The sequence below is a fragment of the Ornithorhynchus anatinus genome, chromosome 9 (assembly GCF_004115215.2).
Source record: "Ornithorhynchus anatinus isolate Pmale09 chromosome 9, mOrnAna1.pri.v4, whole genome shotgun sequence".
NCBI classification, from domain to species: Eukaryota; Metazoa; Chordata; class Mammalia; order Monotremata; family Ornithorhynchidae; genus Ornithorhynchus; species Ornithorhynchus anatinus.
In genome coordinates this window covers 9,049,358-9,075,956 of record NC_041736.1, presented here as the reverse complement: position 1 = coordinate 9,075,956, position 26,599 = coordinate 9,049,358, and the positions used below count along the sequence as shown (strand labels likewise).

Below are 26,599 nucleotides of genomic sequence, written 5' to 3'. Positions count from 1 at the left end.
TCTCATCTGGGTGTTGCAACCTAGGAGGCAGAAAAAACAGGTGTTTTATCCCTATTTTACAGATGAGGAATCTGAGGCCCAGAAAGATTAAGCGAATTACCCAAGGTCACTCAGCAAGTCAGTGGCAGAGGTGGAACTGGAACTCTTTCCACTAGATCCACTGTCTCCCTGGAGTGGCTCCAATGGAGCCTTGCAGGTGGCAGGAATGCACTGTGGGATAAGTTTGGCAGGAGGCTCCATTTCTTCCTGATCTGAACAGGCTTGGAATGAGGGCTCATTTTGGCTTTTTACTTGCCCTGTGGATTTGAGAGGTGGAGAGGGGGTTGGGAAACAAATGGCAGGATTTAGTCAATCAAACTTGGGAAAGTTTCGAGAGCAGATGGTATTTTGAACACAAACTGTCACAGAACATGAAAGCATAAGAGTTCCCGGCTGCTTCCAAGAGGAAAAAATAAGCCGATTTTCTTTAATTGCAGAAACGAACTCTCTCCACTCCCCTGGGCTTAAAAAAGCATTGAGAAATACCAGCGATCTGCAAGAAGGGATTTGTGAAACGAGCACCTCAAACCACAAACGTCACATGGCCTCGTTCCGTTTTGCTACTTTTGATTGCTTGTCAAGGTCGTTATACTTTTCGTCTTCACAGTCCGGGAATGCTATTTGGCAATGAACTAGTCTGAGTAACCTTTATCCACGATGTCTTTACAAAGACTTATGCAACAGCAAAGCAATGGCACTCTGGAGGACTACTGCATGGGTCCAGCTTACGACCCTTTCGCTGCGCCAATGGGGAGCCCTCAAATAGATAATAAAAGGATTCAAATGCTGGCAGATACCGTGGCAACTTTACCCCGGGGACGCAAGCAGGTATGATTACCAGCCGGGGTGTTTTAGGACGGACGTGCTCAGTGCTTTCTGGAGCCTGCGTGATTAAGTGTTTTTCTGACTGCACCGGACTTAGCAGAGTGCTTGTAAAATAATACCTTAGAGACTTTCTTTAGAATGAGGGAAGAAGGGTGGGAAGGTGGATGAAGATGCAGGGGGCAGGTGGGTAGATGGTGAGGCGACTCAAATTTAACTAAGAACAAATGTTTTGGGGTGATTTTTCAGTGCTGAGTTTAAATCTTAGAGCACAGCAGATCTTCAAACTGTTGCAGATCAATCAAACAGCATGGGAATTCATGTTTCCCTTCATATATGACCATGTTGACAAGCACCAAATGTCTTGAGCTCTTATTCAAGTGAAGACCTCAGATCTTGAGAAGCTTTTGAAGTTTAATTTAGTTTGTGGGATACTTTCTCAGCTTCAGGGGTTGACACCCACACCTCTTGTTGTCAGTGTGTTTCTATCTGGTTTAGAGTGTTAAGTGATGGGTGAGAAGGTATTCTGGAATGGAAGAGAAAAATTCAGGGGACTCATTTTAGACTTGCTTTTTTTCAGTTTTTCAAAATAGGAGAAATGTATCTGCTAAGTAACTTGGCAAGGAACACTTTTCTAAGTGTCATTATTCTCATAAATTGGCAGTAAACACCCCCCTCGACCAGAATAAAATATTTATAATTTGAAAATATTCCTGAGACATTATATGCTCAAACAATCATCACACAACTGTGTATACCAATCAGAGGCTGCACTTAAGCCTGCTCTTTTACTAAACAATAGAAAAGATAAGAGAGGGCAAGCAGAAGACAGATTAATAACTTTTTCTGTGATTCTGGGGGCTGATGTATTGTTCTCCAAAGACTGCTTTAGGTGAAGGTTTAATTTGTTAAGATTTTTGGGTGGCACTCTTTTGGGATTCAGAGATACTATTTCCCCCTGTGAGGATGGTCTGATGGTGATAAAATCAAATTGCAACACATTTAGTTGACAACCAAACTACTAGGACATAAACTCATCATTCACCTTTTGCTTTCTGTGGTTTTCAGCAGGGCCTGTTTCTGCCTGCTTACTGTTGGGCTTCTTTGTAAAAGCGTGAAGTAGAAGCTGGGGGAGAGTTGGTGGTTAAGATTCCATTTTAACTCTTCTCTGGGTAAGCACTTTATAGCCAGAAGTGGTTTACTTTATTAGTAAAGTCTTCAATACTTAGTAGATTCTGCCCCCCACTTCTCTTCCATCAGACTGTAAACTCCTCCATCAGGCTGCAAGCTCCTTGAGGCCAGGGAACAGATATGTTGCCTCTGTTGTTCTGTTCCAAGTGTTTAGTACAGTCCTTTTCACTCAATGAGTCCTCCATAAAAGCCATTGATAAATTGGTTTCCTCTGCTCTCCTGACACGCATACACATACTACACAGATACGGCATACATAATTACCCTGAATATACAGCCATACTCATCCATCTCTATGTGTGGACTTCCATTCCTGTTTTCCCCCAGTCTATAACATCACCACTTTCCCTTTCGCCTTTCTCACAACTTCCTTTCCCCCCTTTACCCTATTTTAGGGTTGAAGGCTCTGCTATTACAGGTCCGAGTGAGCCTAGTCTCCCTACAGCCTGCTGTGCTTGTATTTGTCTGGAAGAGCAGTGGCCGGGTTAAGGGAGGGCTTTCTCTGTCCCTGATCTTCTTTTGATGGCCCGGCTGGTATGAGGGTGACACCCTTTCTGGTATCAGGTTGGCATGGCAGGCTGGAGCTGGACTCCGTGGGTTTATCTGGATGGGCTGTGGGTGGGGTGGGTGTTAGCACACTTGTGCCATTATGCTACCTGGGCTACCTTCTACAGCACAAAATGCCCCTTCCATCTCCATCTCTTTCTTGGGAGTCAGAGTCAGTAGTGAGGCAGACTAGGCAAAAGTGGCCTGGCCCCTGTAGCATGCCACCTCCATCCCAGAACTATTTTTTTATGTCACTCTGCCTAGCTAGACTGTGGTGTGCTCTGCACCAGGATGTGGGTGGTGCCTCTTCCCTACAACCACACACCTGCCCTCAGGGCTTATTTTTAGCTCCTCTTTGCTCAGCCAGTGAATTTGGAGGCAAGGGTGGCTGAGGAAGGAAGATGGTAAATGCCACTAGCCTCCTGCTTCAGGTTAACATCCCCAACAAGGAGAGAGACACATTGATGGTAGGGCTTTGGCCCAGGAGCCATATCCCACTCCTCCTTTTGCCTTAAATTGACATTTTGGGGAGGGTGTATTCCTTCGAGGAACAGAAAGCTGCCCCCATCTGTCTCGCCTTCTAGCTTTACCAGACTTCAAAGCCATTTCACAACAGTAGCAAAGTGAGTCCCTCTGTCAAGCCCAGAGCATTTGAGAGTGCCTTCTGACCTCCCTTCCTGAGCCCCTTCTTCATCCCTCCATTCTTGGAAACAGTTCAAAAAGGTGGTGTCCATTCTATTCCACCCCTCCCACACTTCAACTAACCATTATTTCTGCTCCTCAGTCAGAGGTTCCAGCAGCACCAAGATCTCAGCAGAAAGTGACCCCAGCCTTTTCCCATCAGGAACAGAATGTCTCAGGCTCTGGACCTATTACCTCACCTACCCACTCCCAATCTGCTTTTCATTGGAAAACATTTCATAGTCAGAATAGGGAAGATGACAAGAAACAAAATACCTTTTTATTTATCAGTATCAGTGGAATTTCTGGTTTTGCCATCTTGCAGGAAGTGAGACATGAAAGTAGAATTTATTCCAAACGTTTCAGAACCTCACAAAGACTCATTTAAGAACACTGGCAACAATCTGGGGATTCCCAAGTTTTCCATATTGGTATTTCTGATTTTTTACAGCTCATTTCTAGAAAAAGTTTGCCCCCAGCCTCTGATTGGCAGGATTAGCGTCCCAGAGCTGACAGATTTTCCTTCATCCTTGCATCATTTTCAATATATCAGTAACTCATCTATCTTGTTAAGGGTGACTTCAGACTCTAAAGAAGTTTTGCTAGACTGATGACAGCTTTCAGATAAACCTTCAGGCTCCTCAACATATTTATCTTTGGAATCCTTATAAAAATAGACTACGTGTGTGCAACACATTACCTGCAGCTTTCGAAACTGCCAGACTTACTTGCATGTGCAAATGGTTGCTATTTTTTACCTGGTATTTCTAAACACACTTTTTGAGAGACCACAACCCTACCGTGGAAGAGAGTGTAGGAGGATGAAGCAGGTGGACAGAGGAAGAGTTGCACTTGGTAATTTCACCAGAGTGATTGAAAGCTCCTATAAGGCAGATGGCTGAAATTTCAGTAGAGATTCAGGCTTCAAATCTGGGCTTCGTGAGTTCAATTGGCAGAAAGTTTCCTTGTGGAAAAAAAAAGTCATCCCTCTGTTGGTATAGCCACTAACTGGCTGAGATTACTCAGGAAAAAAGATTTGTAAACAGTGATATGGGAGGCTCATGGGTGACTGGAACAATAGCCAATAATTGGATTGTACTTTACAACCCTGATTATTTTTGAGAGTTGTGATTATGCCAATCATCTAGTGCTTATATACTGTAAACTCCTTGAAGACAGGGATCATGTCTATCAACTCTAATGTATTTTACTCTTCTGAGAGTTTCTGAGAGCTCTGCCGTTCTCTGCACACAGTAAGTGCTCAATAAATACCATTAATTAACTGACTAATGATGGCCCTGGTCCATAGTTATCTCCAAGCATTATAGCTATGACTGTCTTCAGACTGCTCCATTCAGTGGGACAGAGTGAAGAGTGAATGACAGAAAGATAGCCAAACAGATGCCATAGGGTGAGCTGAATTTGGGCAACTAAAATAAGGGGTTAGAGAAAACATTTTATGCATGTTCACTGTGGGCAGGGAATGTGTCTTCCAACTCTTCTAAATGCCAACAGTGCCAAGCACTGTAGTAAGTTCAGGGGTAGACTGTCCCACATGCAGCTCACAGTCTAAGTGGAAGGAAGGACAGGTATTGACTCCTCATCCATTTTTCAGGTAAAGAGATTGAGTCACAGAAAAGATGTGACTTGCCCGAGGCCACACAGCAAACAAGTGGCAGAGCTGGGATTAGAACCCAGGTTTTCTGACTCCCAGGTCAGTGCTCTTTCCACTAAGTCACGCTACTTCCAAGCACTCATAAACGAACTTGTCTGTCAGTGGTGTCTTCTTTGAATATGAAGGACAAGTAAGTGTGTGTGTATGTGTGTAAACATATATATGAATATATATGTAACTCACTAGACTTCTGGTATAGGGATACAATATTTGTTTATTCATGCTTATTGCCCTTCCTCCCTTATTTGACTGTAAACTTCTTGACAGTAGTGAGTAGTGTCTTGTACTTCTCTTGCATTTATTCAATCGTATTTATTGAGCGCTTACTGTGTGCAGAGCACTATACTTAGGGCTTGGTAGGTTCCCCAAGCTTCTAGTTCAGTGCTCTGATTACTGTAAGTAATTACTGTAAGTGCCCAGGCACAGAAGCTACTGACACATACACGTATTGCAAAGGAGCTTTCATCCAAAATACCCCACAACTTTTATCTGAGACTCCCTGTTGTGCTCAAATATTGAGCTTCCACAGTGTGCTAGGGGTTGCATGTACTGTAACCACAACAGCCCCTTCTCCTCGAAACAGACATTATGAGGCAGCAAAATGCATAGACCACACTTAAAACACATAAGTCTCACAAACAGAAAACCCCCACAAATGTATTCTGATTCCATTATGGTCAGCATTGGAAGAAATCAAACTGAACGATCTTAGCAAAAACTGAGGGGAGTTGTTCTGGTGTCTGTGAGGTTTGGCAAGTTTCATAGAAGTTGAAATACTCAAATAAAGACTGGGCCAGAAATCTTCATAGAGGAAGTAAACCCTAGTTCCTCTGTGTTGGTCTCACTCAGAACTGAAGAAACTCAGACTGCCTCCTCTTTCATTTTTTAGGGTCTCCATACCTAGGATTGCTGACTGAATGCCATATTTGGGGGCGGGAGGGCTCTAATTCTATTCCAGATTTGAAAATATATGGTAGTAAAAAAAATTTATTCTGAGTTGAGGAGTCAGTGGGGAAGGGCAGGCAGGAACACAGCCTATGCTCACTTTATTTTTCAGATGAAATGCACTTCTGTGAGTGTGTGGCTTGAAACTTACAGGAAATGACCATGCAGTTAGCTTTGAACAGCAGCTGTATTCCTGCTACTCGGCCACAAATGTGGGTTCTGTTCTGAGCTGTTAGCTCCTCAGGGGCACGCGTGCCCCGCAAACTCTGGAGAGGTTTTCCTCACCTTCTGGGTTATGACAACCAAGGTCTTTGGGTTCATTTTCCCAGAAGAGAAGAACATGGTGAGAGGTACATATACATACATAATCTATGTATCTATATGGCATTTTAGCTGTGTATAATAAGTTCGTGTATTCTACATAGATATATCGGTGTTATGAACCGGATCCAAGGCAACTTCCAGGGGTTAAATAGATCTGAAGTTACAAGCTAAGTGTGTGGCTTACAGTCCTGTCAAATCGCCAAGCCTGGAGTTCTCATATTAGATAATGTGTAATGCAAGGCAGCTGTTGCCGGCATATGCTGTGCCTCACACCAGCTCCCTGTTGATGTTTTTGGCGCCATAACTATGACACTGAAGAATGCTGGCAGATTCTAGGGCTGTTTGGGCGTTGCTGGTTGTCCTGGAGTGATCCCGAGGAATAGGAATATTAGGAATATTAGAGAACACACTTGAAAGAAACTGGTTTTCTAAGCACCAGGCCCAAGGATATTGCTCATTCTCTCTTTTCAACTAGTACAAGACAGTCCTCAAGAATCTATCAGGAGCTCAGAGAACATGCACTCAATCAAAAATTTTGTAGATGACATTTATATCCAGACACACCCAGTGGTTAGATATTCCATGGTACTCTGAGTTGGAATGTTAAAGGTAGAGTTGTGGTGGTGATATTTATTGAGCATGGGTGCAGTGTAGGCCCTAGGCACTTGGGAAGAACAGAAAGAAAAAGTGGCACGTTCCCTGCCTACAAGGAGCTTTTGCTCTAACAAGGGGGCAGCCATAAAAATATTTCTAGAAGTAGTCAAAGTAAATTGTTGAATGTACAATTAAATAAATGTATAATCAATCATTTGTATTTACTGCATTCTTACTGTGTATAAAGCACTGTACTAAACATTTGGGAGAGCACAACAGAGTTGGAAAACATGTTCCCTGTCCACAATGAGTGTACAGTCTAGATATGAGTTTACCATATATAGTGAATGGTGGATGGGTTTCTTCCTCTGCCATACCTTTCACAGCTTTCAGTTAAAGTATCTGCAATCACATGCATTATACCTAAACCTATGTCAGTCTGGTCCCTTGGACAATAAGAATGTGTTGGCCTGCAGGTTGTTAAGTTATGTCTTTATTTACTAAGGTAGCCTCCAGCATTAATGTAGTAAATAGTTATCAATCACCTAGATCAGGTTTTCATCATAATCTTGACCATCATAATTACTATCATTGAAAGAATTCATTGAGTTCCTTGGTATGCACGGGTCCTCTCTAGACCATAAGCTTGTTGTGGGCAGGGAATGTGTCTATTTATTGTTGCAGTATAGTATAGTATAGTGGTCTGCACCACAGTAACTGTTCAATAAATATGATGAAAGAAAGAAAGAGAGAAAGAGAGAAAGAGAGAAAGAGAGAAAGAAAGAAAGAAAGAAAGAAAGAAAGAAAGAAAGAAAGAAAGAAAGAAAGAAAGAAAGAAAGAAAGAAAGAAAGAAAGAAAGAAAGAAAGAAAGAAAGAAAGAAAGAGTGAATGAATGAATATCCCCTCAGGTCATCGCTTCCAAGCCCCGTAACTCTGTAGCCAAAGCTGAAACATAGGGAGGCTGGGAGCTGAAAAGAAAATTACAGAACATAAAGGCATCTAGTGTCATATCTGTACAGATAGGGCAGTAACCAGCTGAAAACCAGACCATCCGGTATGAAACCAGACAAAGAGTCCCTATATAAACACCTGCTAGGGGACCTTGGGAGACTTCTTCTAGCTCTACGACTCTATCCTAGATCAGTGGCAGCACTTAGATCAGGTGTGGCCCCAATGTGCAGAGGGATATAGACATTAGAGTTGCTAGCTCAGCTTTACTTATTATAATGGAGATGTTAGTTATTGGTGTTACTCCTGGTGCCTTGAATAATTTCTCTAGCCTCTTTTCTTTCTCAGAGGAGTCAGATTAATGGACAAAAACCAGACTCTTCAGTGCCTGAGAGGGTGTTGCATTCTCCTATACCGCCCTTCATCCCCATCCAAACGATTTCTTTTCTCCCACAACCCTCTGCTTTGCCCTGATTTCCTCCTTTTATTCACCCCAACCCTCATCCCCACAAAACATATGTACATATCTGTAATTTATTTATTTATATTAATGTCTCTCTTCCCCTCTAGGCTGCAAGCTCGTTGTGGGCAGGAAATATGTCTATCAACTCTGTTAGATCATTATATTGTAAGTGCTTAACAAATACCATAATTATTATTATTATTATTACTCTACCAAGCACTTAATACAGTGCTCTGCGCACAGCAATCAATAAACAGGATTGTTTGATTGATTTGGCCACCTTGACTAAGTGGGCTCTTTCCCACTTGACAAGGGTCTCATTGTGGCCATTTGAGCAGCAAGGACAAACAGGTGACTTCAGAGATTTAATGAAGATCTGGCATTGAAGCCAACTCCATCTCTCAGGATTCAGATGAGTGCTCCAGATCCCACCTGTTTCTCTTGGATCTTGTTAGGCCCTCAGCTCTTCTCATACCAAACTACCACAAGCTGATTTTTCCTGCCTATCCCCACTCTACCTCAGTTTTATACACATATACACACACACACAAATCTTTCTTCATTATTTCTCATCATTTCGCTCAGTAAACTATTCTCCCAAGCCTTCCAATTTTTCTCCTTTAGTTTTCAGGTACCTATAGTTTCTGAGGGGCCTGACTCATTTCCATTTGTTTTCTCCTCCTCAAGATGGCTCCGATCGCTGCCCCCCAATCTCCATGCACGGAAATGGACCTCTCCTTTCATTCTTAGAGGATGTATTTCAAAATCCACTTCTTCTTCAGTGCTTGTCCTAGACTTGCGTTATCCTAAATCAGCCACCTGGCCTGAGTTCTTCAATAAGAGATGTTTCCTCCATCAAGGCACCAATTAATTCATACTGCTGGAGACTAATTTAATTCCAATTACTGAGTTATTATTTCTCAGATTGATCTGGACTTCAGTTACTAAAACAAGATGGTCAGTACCCAAGGGCGTGATTCTGGTCTATTGTCGAGATAAAAATCTCCTGGTTATGACTCAGCAGGTCCACCGTCTGAATCGAAACCAGGGCTAATGAATCTACAACAATTTCATTAATGTTTGAAGAACCACCCTCAGTCACTGCAAAGACATCTGCTGAACTTCAATCTCCACATTTGTTTCAGCAACTTCGCTGATCCTTGCACTTATTTTTTTTTCTGTGGGTCTCTTGGGCTATTTCTGCTTTGGGGCACAGAAGTCTCACAATAGGCTCCACTGTTTTTAAATATATCAAAGAGCAGAATGTCTGCTCTGTGGCTCCGAATTTGTTGGCCACTTATTCGAGGACTAATCATACCTATTTTACACTGGCTATTAGCCAACATAATTCTGGGCTCATGCTTATGATAGAGTGTAACTTTATTTAATAATTTGCAATTGAGGGCACTGCTGACGTTCAATTTTAGCAACACTGGTATAAATCAGACTGTGTCATTTAAACTTGTGTCTATCACAGTGCTTAGTGCAGTGCTTGACACATAGATTGCAATTAACAAATTCCACGTTATTAATCCCCAGGTGTCAATTTAGGACCTCCTACAGTTGTGGCAAATGTCTTGTTATCCATTACGCATCACCTGTATTTATCTTCAAGCAGGTTTTCCTTCAATATATGCTAGTTTTGGGGCCGATCATCGGGCTTGTGAAACATTAATTTATTGTAATGTCTATCTCCCCCGTTTTTCCAATCCTTGAGGGCAGGTATTATATCTACCAGCTCTATTGTACTCTGGCAAGTACTTATTATGGTGCTTTGTACACACGTTAAGTTTTCATTAAATGTCATTGATCGATTAGCTTTCTAATCCCCGTGTTTCTTTACTAAATGTCTCATCACAGTGAAATCAATCAGTAGTATTTATTGAGTGCTTACTTTGTGCAGAGCACACTCCTAAGCACTTGGGAAAGTACATTAAAGTAGATACATGATCCACTAACTGCTTTATGCACTTGGTGAGTGTGTGCTGATATCTGTTGTGGCTTTGCCTTTATCTAACTTAATTTAATGTGCCAGTATGGGAGGGCAGGAGCATGTTAGTACAGATTAGAGGTTGAAGCCGCCTTTTCTTTCTCTGCCAAAACTTTCATAGCTTTCAGTTGTTATCTGCAATCACATGCAGTATAACTAAGTCTATGGTCATCTGATCCCCTGAATTGTAAGAATGTGTTGGCCTGCAGGTTGTTAAGTTATATCTTTACTTCACTACTGTAGCCTCCAGCATTAATGTAGTAAATGATTATCAATCATTTAGATCAACTTTTCGTCATCAACATGACCGTCAAAATTACCATAATTAAAAAGAATTCACTGAGCTCTTTGGTATGCGTTTGTCCCCTTTTAGACTGTAAGCTCATTGTAGTCAGGGAATGTGTCTGTTTACTGTTGTTTTGTACTCTCCCAAGCCCTTAGTATAATGCTTCGCACATGGTAAGCACTCAATAAATACAACTGAATGAATGAATGTGTTCATGGGTAATTTCAGGAAGAATAATATATATTTCACATGTAGATTTCATATGAGAAGCAGCATGGTGTAGTGGATAGAGCATGGGCCTGCAAGTCAGAAAGTCATGAGTTCTAATCCTGACTCTGTCACTTGTCTGCTGTTTGGCCTTGGGCGAGTCACTTCACTTCTCTCTGCCTCGGTTCCCTCATTTGTAAAATGGGGATTGAGACTGTGAGCCCCACATGGGACAGTGACCATGTCCAACCTGATTTGCTTGCATACACCCCAGTGCTTAGTAGAGTGCCTGGCACATATATTAAGAGCTTACCAAATACGATATTATTATTATTATTACTATGTGATTTCCATGTGTTGCTTTGCTTTTAGACTCATAGGTGAAACTGCTAAATCACCCAGATGTATACACAATTAGGGATCAGATTTCAGAAGCTATTTGGAAAACCAAAGAGGCACACCAGCTCAAATCATCCAGGTTCGCTTTGCTGGTTGGCAAATGATGACCCAATCAATCAGCCAATCACTAGCATTTATTAAGCACCAACTGTGTACAAAGCATGGTACTAAACTCTTGGGAGAGTATAATAGAATTAGTTGACATGATCCCTGTCCACAGGGAGTTTATAATCTAGTGGGGAAACAGACACTAAAATTAAGTTCCCTATTAATATTGCCAGAATTGTGGAGGAGTGTGCGTGTGAGGGGGGGATAAAGAAGTATTAGACAGGTAGGAGGGGAATTCTTCAAGATTTTTGAAAATGGATTTGATCATCACTTCCCTATCACTATTCTTTGTGCCCTCCTGCCATCACCAGAGAGTGGATTGAATAAATGTTTTTACATAAACACCCCGTGAAAGAATGTGACTAGAAGAAAGGATCTTTTAATTTTCACAACATGTTACCAAGTAGAGTGTGTTTAGACCTGCTGGTAACCATGGGCCTTTTGTTTTTGTTTCTAGCTTGCTGTGACCAGATCAAGCTCTTTGGGTGACTGTACCTGGCCACAGAGGTAAACAGAACCATTAATTTGCTTCTATTTCAGCCTCTGGCACTTTGAACTTTTGATAAAATTATACAGCACGGTCCCTCACACAAACCAACATGCAGGCTCCTCCACAAACACAGATACACAATCTCACACAGCACGCACATGTGTGCACACATTTATTCATACAAATAAATCATGCAGTTTCAAAACCAACAATATTTTCTTAATTACATCTGTTGTTTTTTTTTAATTAAATCTGTCCATTTTGATGCTTTGAGCTTCATGTGCAGTGTTTTTATTGCAGAAGGCTGGTTACAGTGGAAAAACAGGACAATGGAACTTTTGGATTTGAAATTCAGGTCAGTCATTTGAAAAGTTTTTAGCCATTTTAGTGAGAAAGTATGACAGGCAGAGAATTAGTGATATCAATATGGGGCCTTTGGCAAGGGGCGGATTGTGAGCAATCCACAGGGAGGGGTGGTCAGAGACCAGCCTGGGAGGAGGGGGGCAGGATGGGCCAGACGGATGTAAGGGTCTGTGTCAGGGCCAGAGTGAACCAGAGGAGTGTTCTGCCCTGTAAAGTAGTTGTGAAAGACCTGAAAAACTTAAGATTCACATGAAAACCTTCGGACATCCACCATGATATAGCTTTACATTTTAAACTTCTCCCCATAAAAGATTAAAAAGAAGTCACATATTTAATGAAAAGTACTCAACAATTGGAAAGGTGTTTAATGCTTCCTTGTATTGTACTTTCCAAAATGAACAGTGTTTGGCACAGAGTAAGTGCTCAATAAATGCCACTGAAGGATGAATTGATTTAGCATGGAGCCACAGACACTTCACACATATACGCATACATGTCACATCCCTTTGATGTAGTATTTTTACAGTTAAGAACAAAAGAAATGAAGTACTAATCAGACCAATAGTTCAGCCAACTCAATGTTCTGCTTCTGACAGTAGCAACAGAACAAGTAAACAGAGAAGCAGCACGGCCTCAGAGAAGCAGCATGGTCTAATGGATAAAGCACAGACTTCAAAGTCAGAAGGACCTGGGTTCTAATCCCAGCTCTGCTACTTGTCTGCTCTGTGACCTTGAGCAAGTCACTTTACTTCTCTGAGCCTCAATTACCTCATCTGTAAAATGGGATTAAGACTGAACGCCATGCGGGACATCAACTGTGTCCAACCTGATTAACTTGTATCTACCCCAGCATTTAGTACAGTGCCTGGTATACAATAACAATAACTATAATACTAATTGTGATATTTTTTAAGTGCTTATAATGTTCCAGGCACTGTACTAAACCCTGGGGTGGATTTAAGTAAATCGGGTTAAACACAATTTCTGTCCCAAATGGGGTTCACAGTCCCGATCCCCATTTTACGGATGAGGTAAGGTAACTGAGGCACAGAGTAGTTAAGTGACTTGCCCATGGTTACCCAGCAGAAAAACCATGGAGCCGGGATTAGGGATCATGACCTTCTGACCCCCAGACCTGTGCTCTAGCCTAAGCATTTATCAAATATTAAAAACAGTAATACGACCGATGTCTTCGACATCCATTCATCGTCTAGCATCCTAAACTTTTCCCTCATTCTGAACCCAGATTACCTGCCTCCAGTGTATAGTCTAGATTTAGATGTAGACATTAGATGAATGTCGAACCCTCATCATTGAATAGCTATCTTCCTTTTAAAAAAAGCAATGGGAAGTGCCACTCTGAAAAAACAGCTTGTGGGGAGGAGGTGTCTAATTTCTTTATAAGTCCATAACAGCACTAAGGCAGAGGGTGTTAATGAGAGATAGGGCCAGCTTGCACCACCGTGTTTCCTTTCCTAATGTTCTGTCACGTCTAGAGCCCTACTGTGATCCTACCAACAGTTTGGTAGTGATTGTCCTCTCAAATGGCAGACTTCCTGTTATGCTGCAGAACTAGTGCAGTTTCTGGGCCTAGTATCAGGCGAGAAATGCCAGCAGACTTGAGAGGGTAACTACGGCAAGCCGAGGCACTACATATTCTCTCTGCAGGCTACTAAGTACCCTCTTCCAGCTCTTTCCCCTGACTTGAACACTCGTCACTTGCCTGAATTGCCTTTCTTGACTGAATCCTCTCCACAACAGCATCAGTTAATCATCTTCCCTTCGAACAGCAAAAAGTATCTGCCCTCTCTCAAAAATGGTGATCAACTTTTAGAAGCATGCCTCGTTCATATTCTGACTGTTCATTTATTACCCTCATATCTCTTTGGTGCTTACAAAATCCTAAAATATTGTACTCTCCCAAGCAGTTAGTACAGTGCTCGACACATCGTAAGCACTCAATCAATATGATTAAGTGTTTTCCACAGCTACCCATTGTACTGAGAGCTAGGGGTAGACACAAAATAATCAGATCAGAAATGATTCCTTAGAAAGTGAGGCTCAGAATCTAAAAAGTTTGAATAACCAAATAAAATTGGTCATGCATATTTTTTCAAGGTAGCCCAAACTAATTTAGTTTGACTAACTGAATTTTCAATGATTTGAGCTACCAGGTTGGTTAACTAGTTTCCACTGCTTAAAAAACTTAAGTACCATTTAGGAGTGTGAAGAACGATTTGTTTGTGAGTATGTCTAAATTACAGGATTGAAATCACAGTATTGAACTAGATAGTTAACTAGTTTCCACTGTTTATGAAACCTAAGAACCATTTTAGTGTATGAAGAATGATTTGTTTGTAAATATGTCGAAATTACAGTATTGAAATTGGGTCACTGAAGAGTCAGGTCAGTCAGTCAGTAATTAAACAAGGTAAGGGAGAAAGGTCCATTTGCTTTAGATATTAGGGTAACATGCTTACTAAACATTTACTATATAATTATGCACAGAATTAAAATTAAATTTTTGCTAAATTGATACAATAGGAGAAGCATAACTTTTGCTAATTTAGGTCTGTGTCTAATGAGTCTGTAGGTATTCAAGGCAGGCACACCAAGGAGAGCTCAGAAATGAAGATAATTGAGTCAATTATTGTGCTTTTGTATAAACACAGGGTATATTGTCATTATTTGTGGAACTCTGATTAAAAATAATTATTCTTGGAATATTTCTCTTCTTGTATGCACGTTTCTACCTGTTCTTATTAATCAATTAGTCAATGGCATTTATTGAGTGCTTACTATGTGCAGAGCACCCTACTAAATGCTTGGGAGAGGACAATACCACAGAATTAGCAGACAAATTCCCAGCCCATAATGTGTGAAAGAAGAGTCCATGTTTAAAAGCAGCCAAGGAGGTTTGATCCTTTGCAGGGAATCTCTCACCTCAGTACATTTTGGAAAATAAGGAGCAGCTTTTCACTTTCATAAATAGGGCACTCATTTCTTCCCAGTTTTTAAGGGTTGCCTAGTAGAGGAGTAGAGTTGGTTTAATTCTAAGGGACTATGTGGCATGAAAATGTGGCAAACCTACAGAATTCATTGATAGCTTCTAAGCCTCCACATTACTGCCCAATCCCAGGTACCCCAAATCAATCAATCAATAAGATTTATTGAGGGCTTACCAAAACACCTGTAAAATGGGAGAAGTTTAGTAGTGTGGTAGTTTCTAGTGATTTCTCAGAAAAAGTTCCTCAAGGGCAAGAGTCATTCATTTTGATTCTGCTATATATTCTCCAGGCAAAAAGCGCACTGCCCTGAATGCAATAGGTGCTCAACACACACTGAAGATAGTGAAAATGAGACCAGAAGAGCCAACCTATTTACCCACCCTTTACCTCACCCCATCCAGTTCTGAAAGTTTACTCTTGATGGAAAATAGGCCCCAGAATCCCCCAGGATGTTCCAAAATTGAGCATGGGCCATGTGACCTAATCTACAGCATTGGGTGGGGAGAGAGTTTAAAAGATTACAGGCTCCCTGAAACAGGCCGCTTAAACCAATAGGGGGAATATTGCTGGAGAATGATGGGCCTAGAGGTTTTAAAGAATAACTTCACCTCTTCTGAATTCTTACAGACTTATATACAGCAGTTATACAATCCTTGCTCCTCAGAGATATACACTTTCATCTGCAAGGTGCAAGAGGAGAGTCCTGCTCACAGCTCAGGACTGCAGATGGGTAACTTTGCTTTTTATTTTCCCACCCGTCCATTACTCTCCTTTCCTTAGCAGTTTTTTATTTCTTCACCAAGGGATTTGTAAATGATGACAGAATCTGACAACGGGTGGAGGAGAGGGAGGGGAGGGGAAGAGGGGTCGGGGGGTACCAGGCTGCTGAGTGGCAATTCCAATAATCACTCAAGCTGCCTTTCTAGGCTGGTGAGGGGCTTCGGCTGGATGGGTTTTCTTCAGCTGCACCTACATCAGCCTCGCCAGCCTGAGAAATTCAGGTCAGGAGCTTGGGTGACTGCAGAGGCCGTTAACCCCATGGTTGAGTGGCCCAGACCCTTGCTCTCACCTCTCCCACCGTCCTAGGCCCTTAGAACATGGGATAGAGCCCCCCACATTGGGACAGTCTTGTTAAGGCAGTACCTCTGGCTGCCTTAATGATGGGGAAATGAGGGTCAAATGGCCTAAGGAGTCTGTCTAAGGGGGAGGTCCAGGGATGATGTCCCTTTCGCTCAGGGATAAAGCCACAGTGGCATTCATCTCTCTGTGTCTCCCAGGTGACATTCTTGCCAATATCAATGGAGTGAATTTGGAGGGTTTCAGTCACAAACAAGTGGTCGACTTGATCAAAGCAGCAGGAAACCGACTCAGGTAATCATTGGCGAGCACCTATGATGGCACACTTTTTTTATCTTCTTTACTTCCATGGCTTGTAAGCTCCTAGAGGCAGGGATCATGCTTAACTACTCCTGAGTACTCTTCCAAGTGTCCTTCATGTAGTGGGTGCTCAATAAATGCTAGTGATTTATTGATTTACAAAATATAATTATTTTCAGCTGGTCCATACTCAGAGTGAATCTCTTTGAGGCAAGTGTTTTCTCTCCATATTGGTGGGGATGGGAGGACAGCATGATGTAATGGAAACAGTATGCAAGTATGGAAGTTAAGAGATATGCAGCCTGCTGGGTGTCCTCTACCAGGTCTTTCTCAGGGACTTCTTTGCCTAAGTCTCCTCATTTGTAAAATGGGAATAAAATGAACTGCTATTCCTTACCACCCAAAGATGTGGTGAAGATCAAACTAGAGAATTGGTATGAAAGTTCTATGACAAAATAAAAGTACCATCCAGGAATTATGTCTTGAGCTACTGTAATGTTCTCCAAGCACCTAGTACAGATGCTCAGGAAATACAGTTAATCAGGAAGATGAAATGAGACATTACAATTATTTTTATGATTATTACTGGAATATTTGACCACGAGTGGTGTCTTTTCTCCCTCCCTGTCTTTCTGATAGCTAATCAGTTGGAGTAAGTCTTAAAAATGGATGAAAAGCCATATTCATTATTATTAATATTTTGCATTCTAAATATAAAGAATTAACTCTAATTATAAAATATCTTGGTGCCTCTTTTATGAGGCAGTCTCTACTCCCTCCCACTGTTTGGAAATTTCCCAATAAGCTAGGTTTTAGTCTAGAAGCAGGTGCCAATCAATTAGTCAGTCAATCATTCAATCATATTTGTTGAGCACTGACTGTGTGCAGAGCACTGTACTAAGTACTTGGGAGAGTACAATAGAACAGAATTGGTAGGTACAGAGGTTACATTCTCCCAAAACCTTGCATTAAGCAAAACTCATATTGTAGCACTCACCCGTGTCTGACCTCTCAGGCATGCACACATGGATATTTCATGGCTGTTTCTTCCGTACTGTGTCCAAACAGAATTGTATTGTCCAAGAACATTCCCTAATTCCCTAACAGCATTCTAGCCAAATCATGAAGTAGAAATACACTTTAGGTCAGAGTTGAATGTCTGAGTTCTCCAAGAAGAATTTCTGTAGGATCACTCGTGTCAGTGACACTCACATGTTTCATTTCTGACAGTATTTCCACCCTTTCCTCAGGTTAGAGACAGTTAATGGAACAGCGATCCTTAGGAGGTCGGAGTTGGAAATCAAATTGCGGGCTTTGAAGGTAATTTAATTTAACATATCATGGTACATTTTTTATATGCAAATTTGTGAGTGGTCGAATTTCGGTCTGTTTGATGAAGCAAGAGATACCTGGGAGAGGAACTGTGGTGGCCAGAAAGCGTGGAAGTGACAGACTTACATCTCCAAGAATATCAAACTCGGCAAGCAGTGCTAAATTGTGTCTTCTACGTGTGTGTGTGCACACAAGCGTGCATGCTTGTACACATGTGACATGTTCAGAAAGTAAAGCAGAAGGGGCATACTTGTCTAGATGAATGAACGTGGCTATTGGACTCTCAATTTTGATCTTCCTTCTTGAAGACCTGGAGAAGCTTTTGAAATCTAAAATGAAAAAATGAGAAAATTTGAGTCCAAGAGTGATCTCTGTTAAACTCTCTTTGGGGTTCTGCTTGTGCGATAAACAGCTGTGTCCTTCTCTCTGGCCACCCCTCCCTGTTGCTCTGGGGCCAGTGTCCTTGGCTTTCCAAACTCGAATGCCATTCAGGATCTTGATATTTCCTTCTGACACACAGTACCCAGAACACACTGAAAACCAGAAACCAGGTGTTGTACGAGTGCCTCAAAATAGATCCAAAATAAGTGTATCAGATTTTCAGGGTAGTGGGGGAGATGGCGTGGGTGGGGGAATGTGGGGGTGGAATAACTGAAAGAGGTAGCAATGAGTAAGAAAGCACTGAGAGACACAGATGCATCCCTCCCAAGCCACTCCCACTGTAAGGAACTGCTTTAGGAGTGACCAGGCAGGTCCAAACCGAGGCTGAGCCCACTGCCAGATTGGAGATTGTATTGGAAGTTAACTACTTGAGTCTGTCGTCAGGAGTGTGGTTGGCATGAGGCTTGATGTTGGGAATAAAGGAGAGCCTTAGTTGTGGTGGGTAGACTTACACTTGGATGAAAGTGAAGTGATAGGGAGGGTGTAGACAGTCTGTAACTCCCGCTCCTAGAATCCTCAGTGTCATACATGGAATCTGGTCATCATCAAAGCAGACCCAGGGGCAGCCTGGTGCTGCCTTGAATCCAACTAGATTTCCTCACTGACTTGCCTGGCTGGCCCAAAGCTGACTCAGCTGTCCTCTGGTCTGAGGACATTCAAGATCTGATTGGGTCTCCTGGCCCAGAATGGAGCTTCTGTGGTCTTCAAGGGAACAAACTGGTATCGCCTCACTGCCCTATGCCTCCGTTCCCTGAAGCTTCCAGGGGCCTCACCAAAGAAAGTCTCAAAACTGACTGTATCCCTTTTCCATAGTCCAAGCCTGGCACTTCAGAAAGGCTTGGGTCAGCTGGAAGATTGAGTTGAAGGTTGGCGATTGGCCCATAGAGACTCGGCATGCCATTTGCTAGTCAGATGATCTCTCAGGAAGCCAGAGAGTTGATGGTATATCCTGTCAGCCAATCTGTTGGATGGTTTATCTTGTCTCAGGACATGGGATTTTTAGACCTGGCCAGGAGAGCCAGATGGAATGGAATTGCTCTGGGGAAAGGCTAGAGATCATAGGACTTAGTCACCTATTAGAAACTGATCCAAACCCTAGTAGTTCCCTTCTTCCTGTCCAATCTCTTTCTGTCCTCCATTCCCACTGGATTGTTCTTGGCTACGGAAATGCTTCACAATTAGTTAACTGACCCTAATCTGCAGCTGGGACTCAGTGACGGGCAGTAAATCTTTTATTGAGACTTTGTCATCCTATATTGTGCAGCAGGATCTGGTGAAAGATCATGTGCCTGGGAGTCAGAAAACCTGGGATCTAATCCCAGATCTGCCAGTTGTCTGCTGTGTGACATTGGACAGATCACTTAACTTCTCTGTGCCTCAGTTTCTTCATCTGTAAAATGGGGGTTCAATGCCTGTTCTTCTTTCTACTTAGACTGTGAGCCCATCTGGGACAGTGCCTAACCTGATTAACTTGTACCTATCTACACCAGCACTTAGTAAAGTCTGTGTCACATGATAAGTGCTTAACAAATGCCAAATAATAATCATAAAGCCAAAGATGGAACTTCTTCCTTATTAAATTCAGGGCTGTTTGACCGGGCAGTTTTCCCTCCCACTGCCAAGCCTTGCTGCCACCCAGGAGGTGAGGAGATGAAGGGAGAAGGAGATTAGGGATGTGTATGTGCCTGCCATTCAATGTCCCTGCCTCCTGATATTGATCTGCAAATGACCCCGAGTTGGATTGGCAACAAGCCCTGGGAGCTGGCAAGCAGTCACCATCACCTCATGTCAGACCAAGAAAGGGTAATAGAAACCAAGCCAGGTATTTGATTGTTCTAATTAACAAGGACACAGGAGTTGCATATTGTATCAACAGTCCCCACACTTCTGCAAAATCTATTAAGGTCGTATCTCCTCCAAGAGGCCTTCCCCAATTATGCCCTCTTTTCCCTGGCTTGCTCTCCCTTCTGAGTCATCTAAGGCACTTAGATCTGTGACCTTTGGGCAGTTGATATTCACCCCACCCCCATAGCACTCGCATACATATCTTTAAATTATATATGATGAATTATTTATTCATATAAATGTCTGCCTGCCCCTCTAGGCTGAAAGCTCATTATGGACAGACAGTGTGTCTGCTAATTCTTTTGCACTCTACTTTCCCAAGCCCTTAGTACAGTGCATGTAATAAGTATTCAAAAAATACCATTGATTGATTGGCTAAGGTGAGTTACCAGATTCCAAAGATAATTTATGGCAAAATTGCTTTGATGTGGAAGAGACAAATTTGAATGACATCTGTGTACATTATCCTGGTTACCTCTCCTATTCCTCTCTCCTCAACAAGAGAGCCGCACATCTGGCAAGCAGTGTTTTTACATTAACTCACCATCTTCCCTTTAGTTCTCTTCCCTCATGCAATTTCCCACTCTGGTATCCATTTTCTCCTTTTTTTAAAAAAATGGTATTTGTTAAGCGCTTAAGCCGAACTATACTAACCACTAGGGTAGATACAAGCTAATTAGGTTGGACACAGGCCATGTCCCACATGAGGCTCACTCTTAATTCCCATTTTATACATGAGGTGACTGAGGTACAGAGACGTTAAGTGACTTGCACAAGGCCACACAGCCAATTAACTTACCACATAATTTGCATAAATGATTCACCTGTTTCTAAAAGGGCCCTCTGCTCTGTCCTCTTGGAGTATTCAGATCTGGATTAGAGATATTACAAAGGAGAGAGGAAGGGAGATAGATGGAGCAAATGGAAGAGAAGATGAGGAGGAAGGAAAAACAAAGTCTTTGACTGGGAAATCATCTCCCCTCTAGCCAGAGAAGCAGTATGGCTAAGCAAACAGAGCATGGGCCTGGGAATCAGAAGGACCTGGGTCTAATCCAGCCTTCGCCACTTATCTCCTGTGTGATCTGGGGCAAGTTAGTTCACATCTCTGGGCATCAGTTCCCTCATCATAATATACAGGAATTAAAATTGTGAGCCTTATGAGGGACAAGCCCTGTGTCCAACCCGATTTGCTTGTATCCTCCCCAGAGCTAAGCATAGTGCCTGGCACATAATAAGTGCTTAATGAATACTATTATTATTTTTAATGCACTTCCCCTCCTCCCCCTCCCACTTAATAATAATAATAACAATAACAATAATAATATAATAATCATGTGGGTATTTGTTAAGTGCTTAATATGTACTGAGCACTGTTTTAAGCGCTCGGGTAGATACAGGGTAATCAGGTTTTTCCATGTGAGACTCACAGTCTGAATCCCCATTTTACAGATGAGGTCCCTGAGGCCCAGAGTAGTGAAGTGACTTGCCCAAAGTCACATAGCTGACAGGTGGCAGAGCCGGGATTAGAACCATGACCTCTGACTCCCGGGCTCTTTCCACTGAGCCACGCTGTTTCTCTTCCCACTTGTCTCATCTCACAGTTTTAGCAAGGGATTAATGACTGGAGAGAACATGCACCACCCAACTATTACTAATGCTGCTGCCTCGTCCCAACTCTCAGAGCCTGGGCCTGGCTCTTGGAGCAGGGCTAGAGAGTAAGGTCACTTAGTGGGAGAGGTTATTCTCAGGAAAAGGGAGGAAAGGCTACCTTATTTTGTGGGAGAGCAGATGGGGAATGATTCTGGCTAGCTTGTAAAGACAAAGAAAGAATGCCCAGGAATGCAAAGAATAGGGAAAGCTGGGTTCTAAAACTAAGAAGAGGATCTGAGTAACTTTCAGGTCCTGTGGGGAGGGGGGTTCTGTGACAGAAAAAGGTTTAGAAACCACAGTTCTTTTCCTGACTTGACATCAGAGAATCTCTGGGGAGCCAGGCACATTTGCTACCCCCTAATATTTTCCTTCATGTAGCAAGAAACTCTTTCAGAATGAATAGGGCATTTTCCACAGCACTGAGATTTCAGGGCACCTATTGACATTTGAAGGTGGTAGGCTCATGCTAAACAAAAGAAAAATTTTTCCCCAGAGTGGGTGGAAAGGATCGACGATCATTACCTCAAGAAGTTGTGCAGGCTGTAATCTAAATAAATTCAAGTTTATACATAAATTCATAGACCTTAGACTGTCAGAGAAACAGCAAGGCCTAGTGGAAAAAGTACAGGCCTGGGAGTCAGAGGACCTGAGTTCTAATCTCAGTTCTACGACTTGTCTGCTTTGTGACCTTGGGCAAGTCACTTACCTTCTCTGGGCCTCAGTTACCTCATCTGTAAAATGGGGATTCAATCCTACTCCCTCCTACTTAGGCTGTGAGCCCCATGAGGGACAGGGACTGTGTCCAATTTGATTAACTTGTATCTACCCCAGAGCTTGGCAAAATGTAAGTACTTTATCTATATATTATTATTGTAATTATTATTATCATTATCATCAATATTATCACTATTATTATTTGGGACAGGGACTCCAACTAACCCTATTATGTTGTATCTACCCCAGCATATTCTACAAATACAAGGCAGCTTGGCATAGTGGATAAAGCCCGGGCTTGGGAGTCAGAGGTCGTGGGTTCTAATCCCGGCTCTGCCACTCATCAGCTGTGTGACTTTGGGCAAGTCACTTGACTTCTATGGGCCTCAGTTACCTCAACTGTAAAATGACAAACTGTACTCAATTAACTCAACTGTAAAAGCTGTGAGCCCCACATGGGACAACCTGATTACCTTGTATCTACTCTAGTGCTTAGAACAGTGCTTGGCACATAGTAAGTGTTTAACAAATGCCATTATTATTATTATTATTGTTGCAATGCTTGATACATATTAAATACTTAACCTAACACCACAATCTTTATGGACAGACGGTGCAGATATCACTAAAGAAAGAAGGTTAAGAGTCTCAGGAAGCTTAAGAAGGATTTGAATAAATTGATGGATGACATATGTTCCTAATGAGTAATTAGAAGAAAAATTGGGTACATTAGAAAATTCTAATGGCATTTCTAATTCTAAGTGATGGCATTTCTTTTGGTGTTGTTTTCTTTGGGTATAAGGAACCTGCTTGACTAAGATAAGGTTCTCTTTCTGGGTAAAAAAAGAAAAGAAAAACAAGTTTCATCAACAGTTTCTGCTACTTTGGGAAGAAATGGCTACATTCAAAGAAGCTTAAAATACTCTGTGTTTCTGAATAACTGATATCACTTCTCTCTCACAGCAAACCTTGAGGGATAAATGGGTGGAGTTCCGATCTCTGCAATTACAGGAACAACGACTGCTTCATGGTAAGGGCTGCTTTCCTGTTCAAAAACCACAGTAGCAATCCGTTACTCTCATAGTGCTTTCTGCAAAAAAATGTTGTTGAGAAATTTTCAGGTTGCTTCCATCACAAGGAGATTTGGCTTGGCTTTGCTCTGGCTTGCTTTATCCCCTGCTTAGGAACCGTGCCATCAGCTTGGCAATGGAGAAAATGGCAAAAAGAAGCGGTCTCCCATTTCCTGGCCTTCAGTGTCTGGACTACATCCGTGGCCAAGAATCCTGTAGGAATGTGATTGTGGATGGGCTGACTGATTCATCCGAGAGCTGTGGGGACAGTCACAGATCATTATGGAATACCTCAGGCAATTTTAGGAAATTTGTTCAGTAATTACGATTGCTCTAGCTAAACTGATTGATCTACCTTGTATCAAACACTTGGTGTTCTTGCTGGATTTAAGTGATTTTGCTCCCTCACCCAGGCTGGGGGATGATTAGTTCTGGCTTAGTTCAGATCTGATGATGATGATGATGATGATGGTATTTGTTAAACACTTATTATGTGCTAAGAACTGTTCTAAGCACTGGGGTAAATACAAGGTAATCAGGTTGTCTCTTGTGGGGCTCACAGTTTTAATCCCCATTTTACAAATAAGGTAGCCGAGGCCCAGAGAAGTGAAGTGACTTGCCCAAAGTCACACAGCTGACAAGTGGCGGAGCTGGGATTAGAACACATCACCTCTGACTCCCAAAATGGTGCTCTTTCCACTAAGCCAGTCAGTCAATCAATTGTATATATTGAGCACTCACTGTGTACAGAGCACTGTACTAAACACTTGGGAGAGTACAACAAAATAATGGACATATTCCCTGCCCACAGCAAGCTTACAGTCCCAGAATGTACGGGGCTTTTAATGCTCCACTGTATCTACCTTTCATGGGTCCTTATAGTTGCCTAGAAGGAATGGAAAAGCCAACCATCTGGAGAGCATATTTCTTTGTTCCAATTTTCAACAAAAATTATGTCCACCTATACAGGGATCACTCCACCACCCAGGGCTGGAGATTTTTACCCTTATTTCTCCTCTTCCCTCCTCTCTTGTCCAAGAAACTCCTTTTAAATTTCATTCAGAGAAGACCTCTCTCAATCTACATCTGAAAGAAAGATGGCTGCAAGGCCACCATGATAAAGAGTGCAGGGGATGGTAGACGTTACGGCCCTACATTAAAAACCACATAGTTCCTACCATTTTGTAATTTTACAGAAGACGGGCTTATCTTAAAAACCACCTATCAATTTGACATTTACTGTGACTGGTGTTGTTTAAGGAAAGAGCTTGGCTGTACAGATAGTTCAGTCGAAACCACCAACTGTGTGGGTGTGAATTACAGGTTTTTATATTCTCAAATAACATCATTCAAAGACTGATCTCTGCAGGCTATAATACCTTAAGTAATCAATATCTCTCTATCTGCTTTCTTAAAGGATATAATCCTTTACCTCTTGACTGTAGGGATACTCATTTGTCATTTGAACTTTGAAGTTGAAGCTCTCAAAAATGTAGAAAACACAGTATTCATAGATAGAAGTACACATTTTCTTATCAATTTCTTAAAAGAACTTGGTGGGATAGGAAGTTTGTAAGACAGATGCGGCCAAAATTCAGACGGTTGGGTAGAATATAAGATCCAGCAAAGAAATGGATCCCCAAATTAACATTACCTCGATGTTCTGGAGAACATTTATTATTAAATGCTTTCTCGTATTACTTATCTCATTTTTGACCACCCAACCTCCCTGTGAGGTAGGGAAAACCAGCTATGTTTATCCTCATTTTACAGATGAGAAAACTTGAGGTGTAGAGAGGTTATGTACCCGAAGTCCCCCAGCAGGACAGTGACAGAACTGGGACTAGAACCTGGGTTTTCGGATTCCCTGACTCCATGTTTTGCACTACATCACCCTGCCTCGCTATCAAAACTGACCAGTCTGTTTCAAATAGCAATCTCAGGGCCCTGAGGGAAGAAGTTGGATATTCCTCAGTATATATCCCTGAGGTCTGAGAAAGGATTGTATTTTCTTGTCCCAACTTTATTATTATTATTATTATTAATACTTTGGCATTTATTAATTTCTTACTGTATGCCAATCCCTGAACTAAGTGCTGGGGTAGATATACCATATTTATAGTGGACATAGCCCATGTCCCAAATGGGGCTCACATTTAAGATGGGGGAGAACAGCCTCTTAATACCTATTTTACAGACGAGTAAAACTGAAACACAGACAGTTAAGTGAGTTGCCCAGAGTCAAGCAGCAGGGTCAGTGGTGGAGCTGGGATTAGAACCCAGATGTTCTGACTCCCAGACCCATACATTTTCCACTAGGCCACATAGGTGAGCCCTGACCTGTATATGTCATGGAGAGTAGGTGGGCTGGTAAAATATGCATTTATTTGCTAAGTTGTTTAATATACATTCTGTTTTACTTCCTCTTTCAATTGCCATTTCCCAGGTGATGAAGCGACCTGCCCAAGCCTGGAGTCAGAAGACTCTTATTTGCCTGGAAGCCCAGCATTGGTGGACCCAGCTTATTTGATCCGAAACCGTTTCTCCAGCACGAGCAGCTGCAAGAGCTGGATGAGCTCGATGACAGTGGATAGTGAGGAGAGCTTCCAGACCTGTGTTTCTGAGGATTCGGGTAGAGAGCCTGTCAGCCGGCAGACCAGTACAGATGACGAATGTTTCCTCTCCAAGGACAGTGAGCTGGCTCTGAGGAAATCTTCTCTGAGGAGAAACAGAAGCATCAGCACGGCGAGTAGCAGTTCGATGTCTCCCTTGTGGGAGGGAGGGGGCAACCTCTCTAGTGTATTTGGGACCCTGCCGCGGAAAAGCCGAAGAGGAAGTGTCCGAAAACAGCTTTTGAGATTCATCCCCGGCCTTCACCGTGCAGTGGAAGAAGAAGAGAGCCGATTCTGACATCGTGGGGCCTTCCCAGTAATAGCTCATTTTAGAAAGACTCACAGCATTAAAAATCTGTGGGGCCAGTCACCCCCCACTGCTTCACAGGTCGGATTGGAGGAACTGTTTGTCCCCTCTTGTTTTCTGTCACCTGACCTCAGTCAGGAGTGTCCTTTATTTAAATGCTGTGTGCGTGGG

General features: G+C 42.3%; 1 protein-coding gene across 1 annotated transcript; it reads left to right on the top strand.

Moving 5' to 3' along the window:
* Positions 1-467: 467 nt before the first annotated feature.
* On the top strand, positions 468-26,599 carry LOC100081548 (cytohesin 1 interacting protein). The gene is made up of 8 exons (XM_001509346.5): positions 468-867; positions 11,677-11,726; positions 12,010-12,064; positions 15,708-15,810; positions 16,358-16,451; positions 17,708-17,777; positions 23,403-23,469; positions 25,956-26,599. Exons 1-8 carry the CDS (start codon positions 697-699, stop codon positions 26,417-26,419), a joined length of 1,074 nt encoding a protein of 357 aa, XP_001509396.1. The 5' UTR covers positions 468-696; the 3' UTR covers positions 26,420-26,599.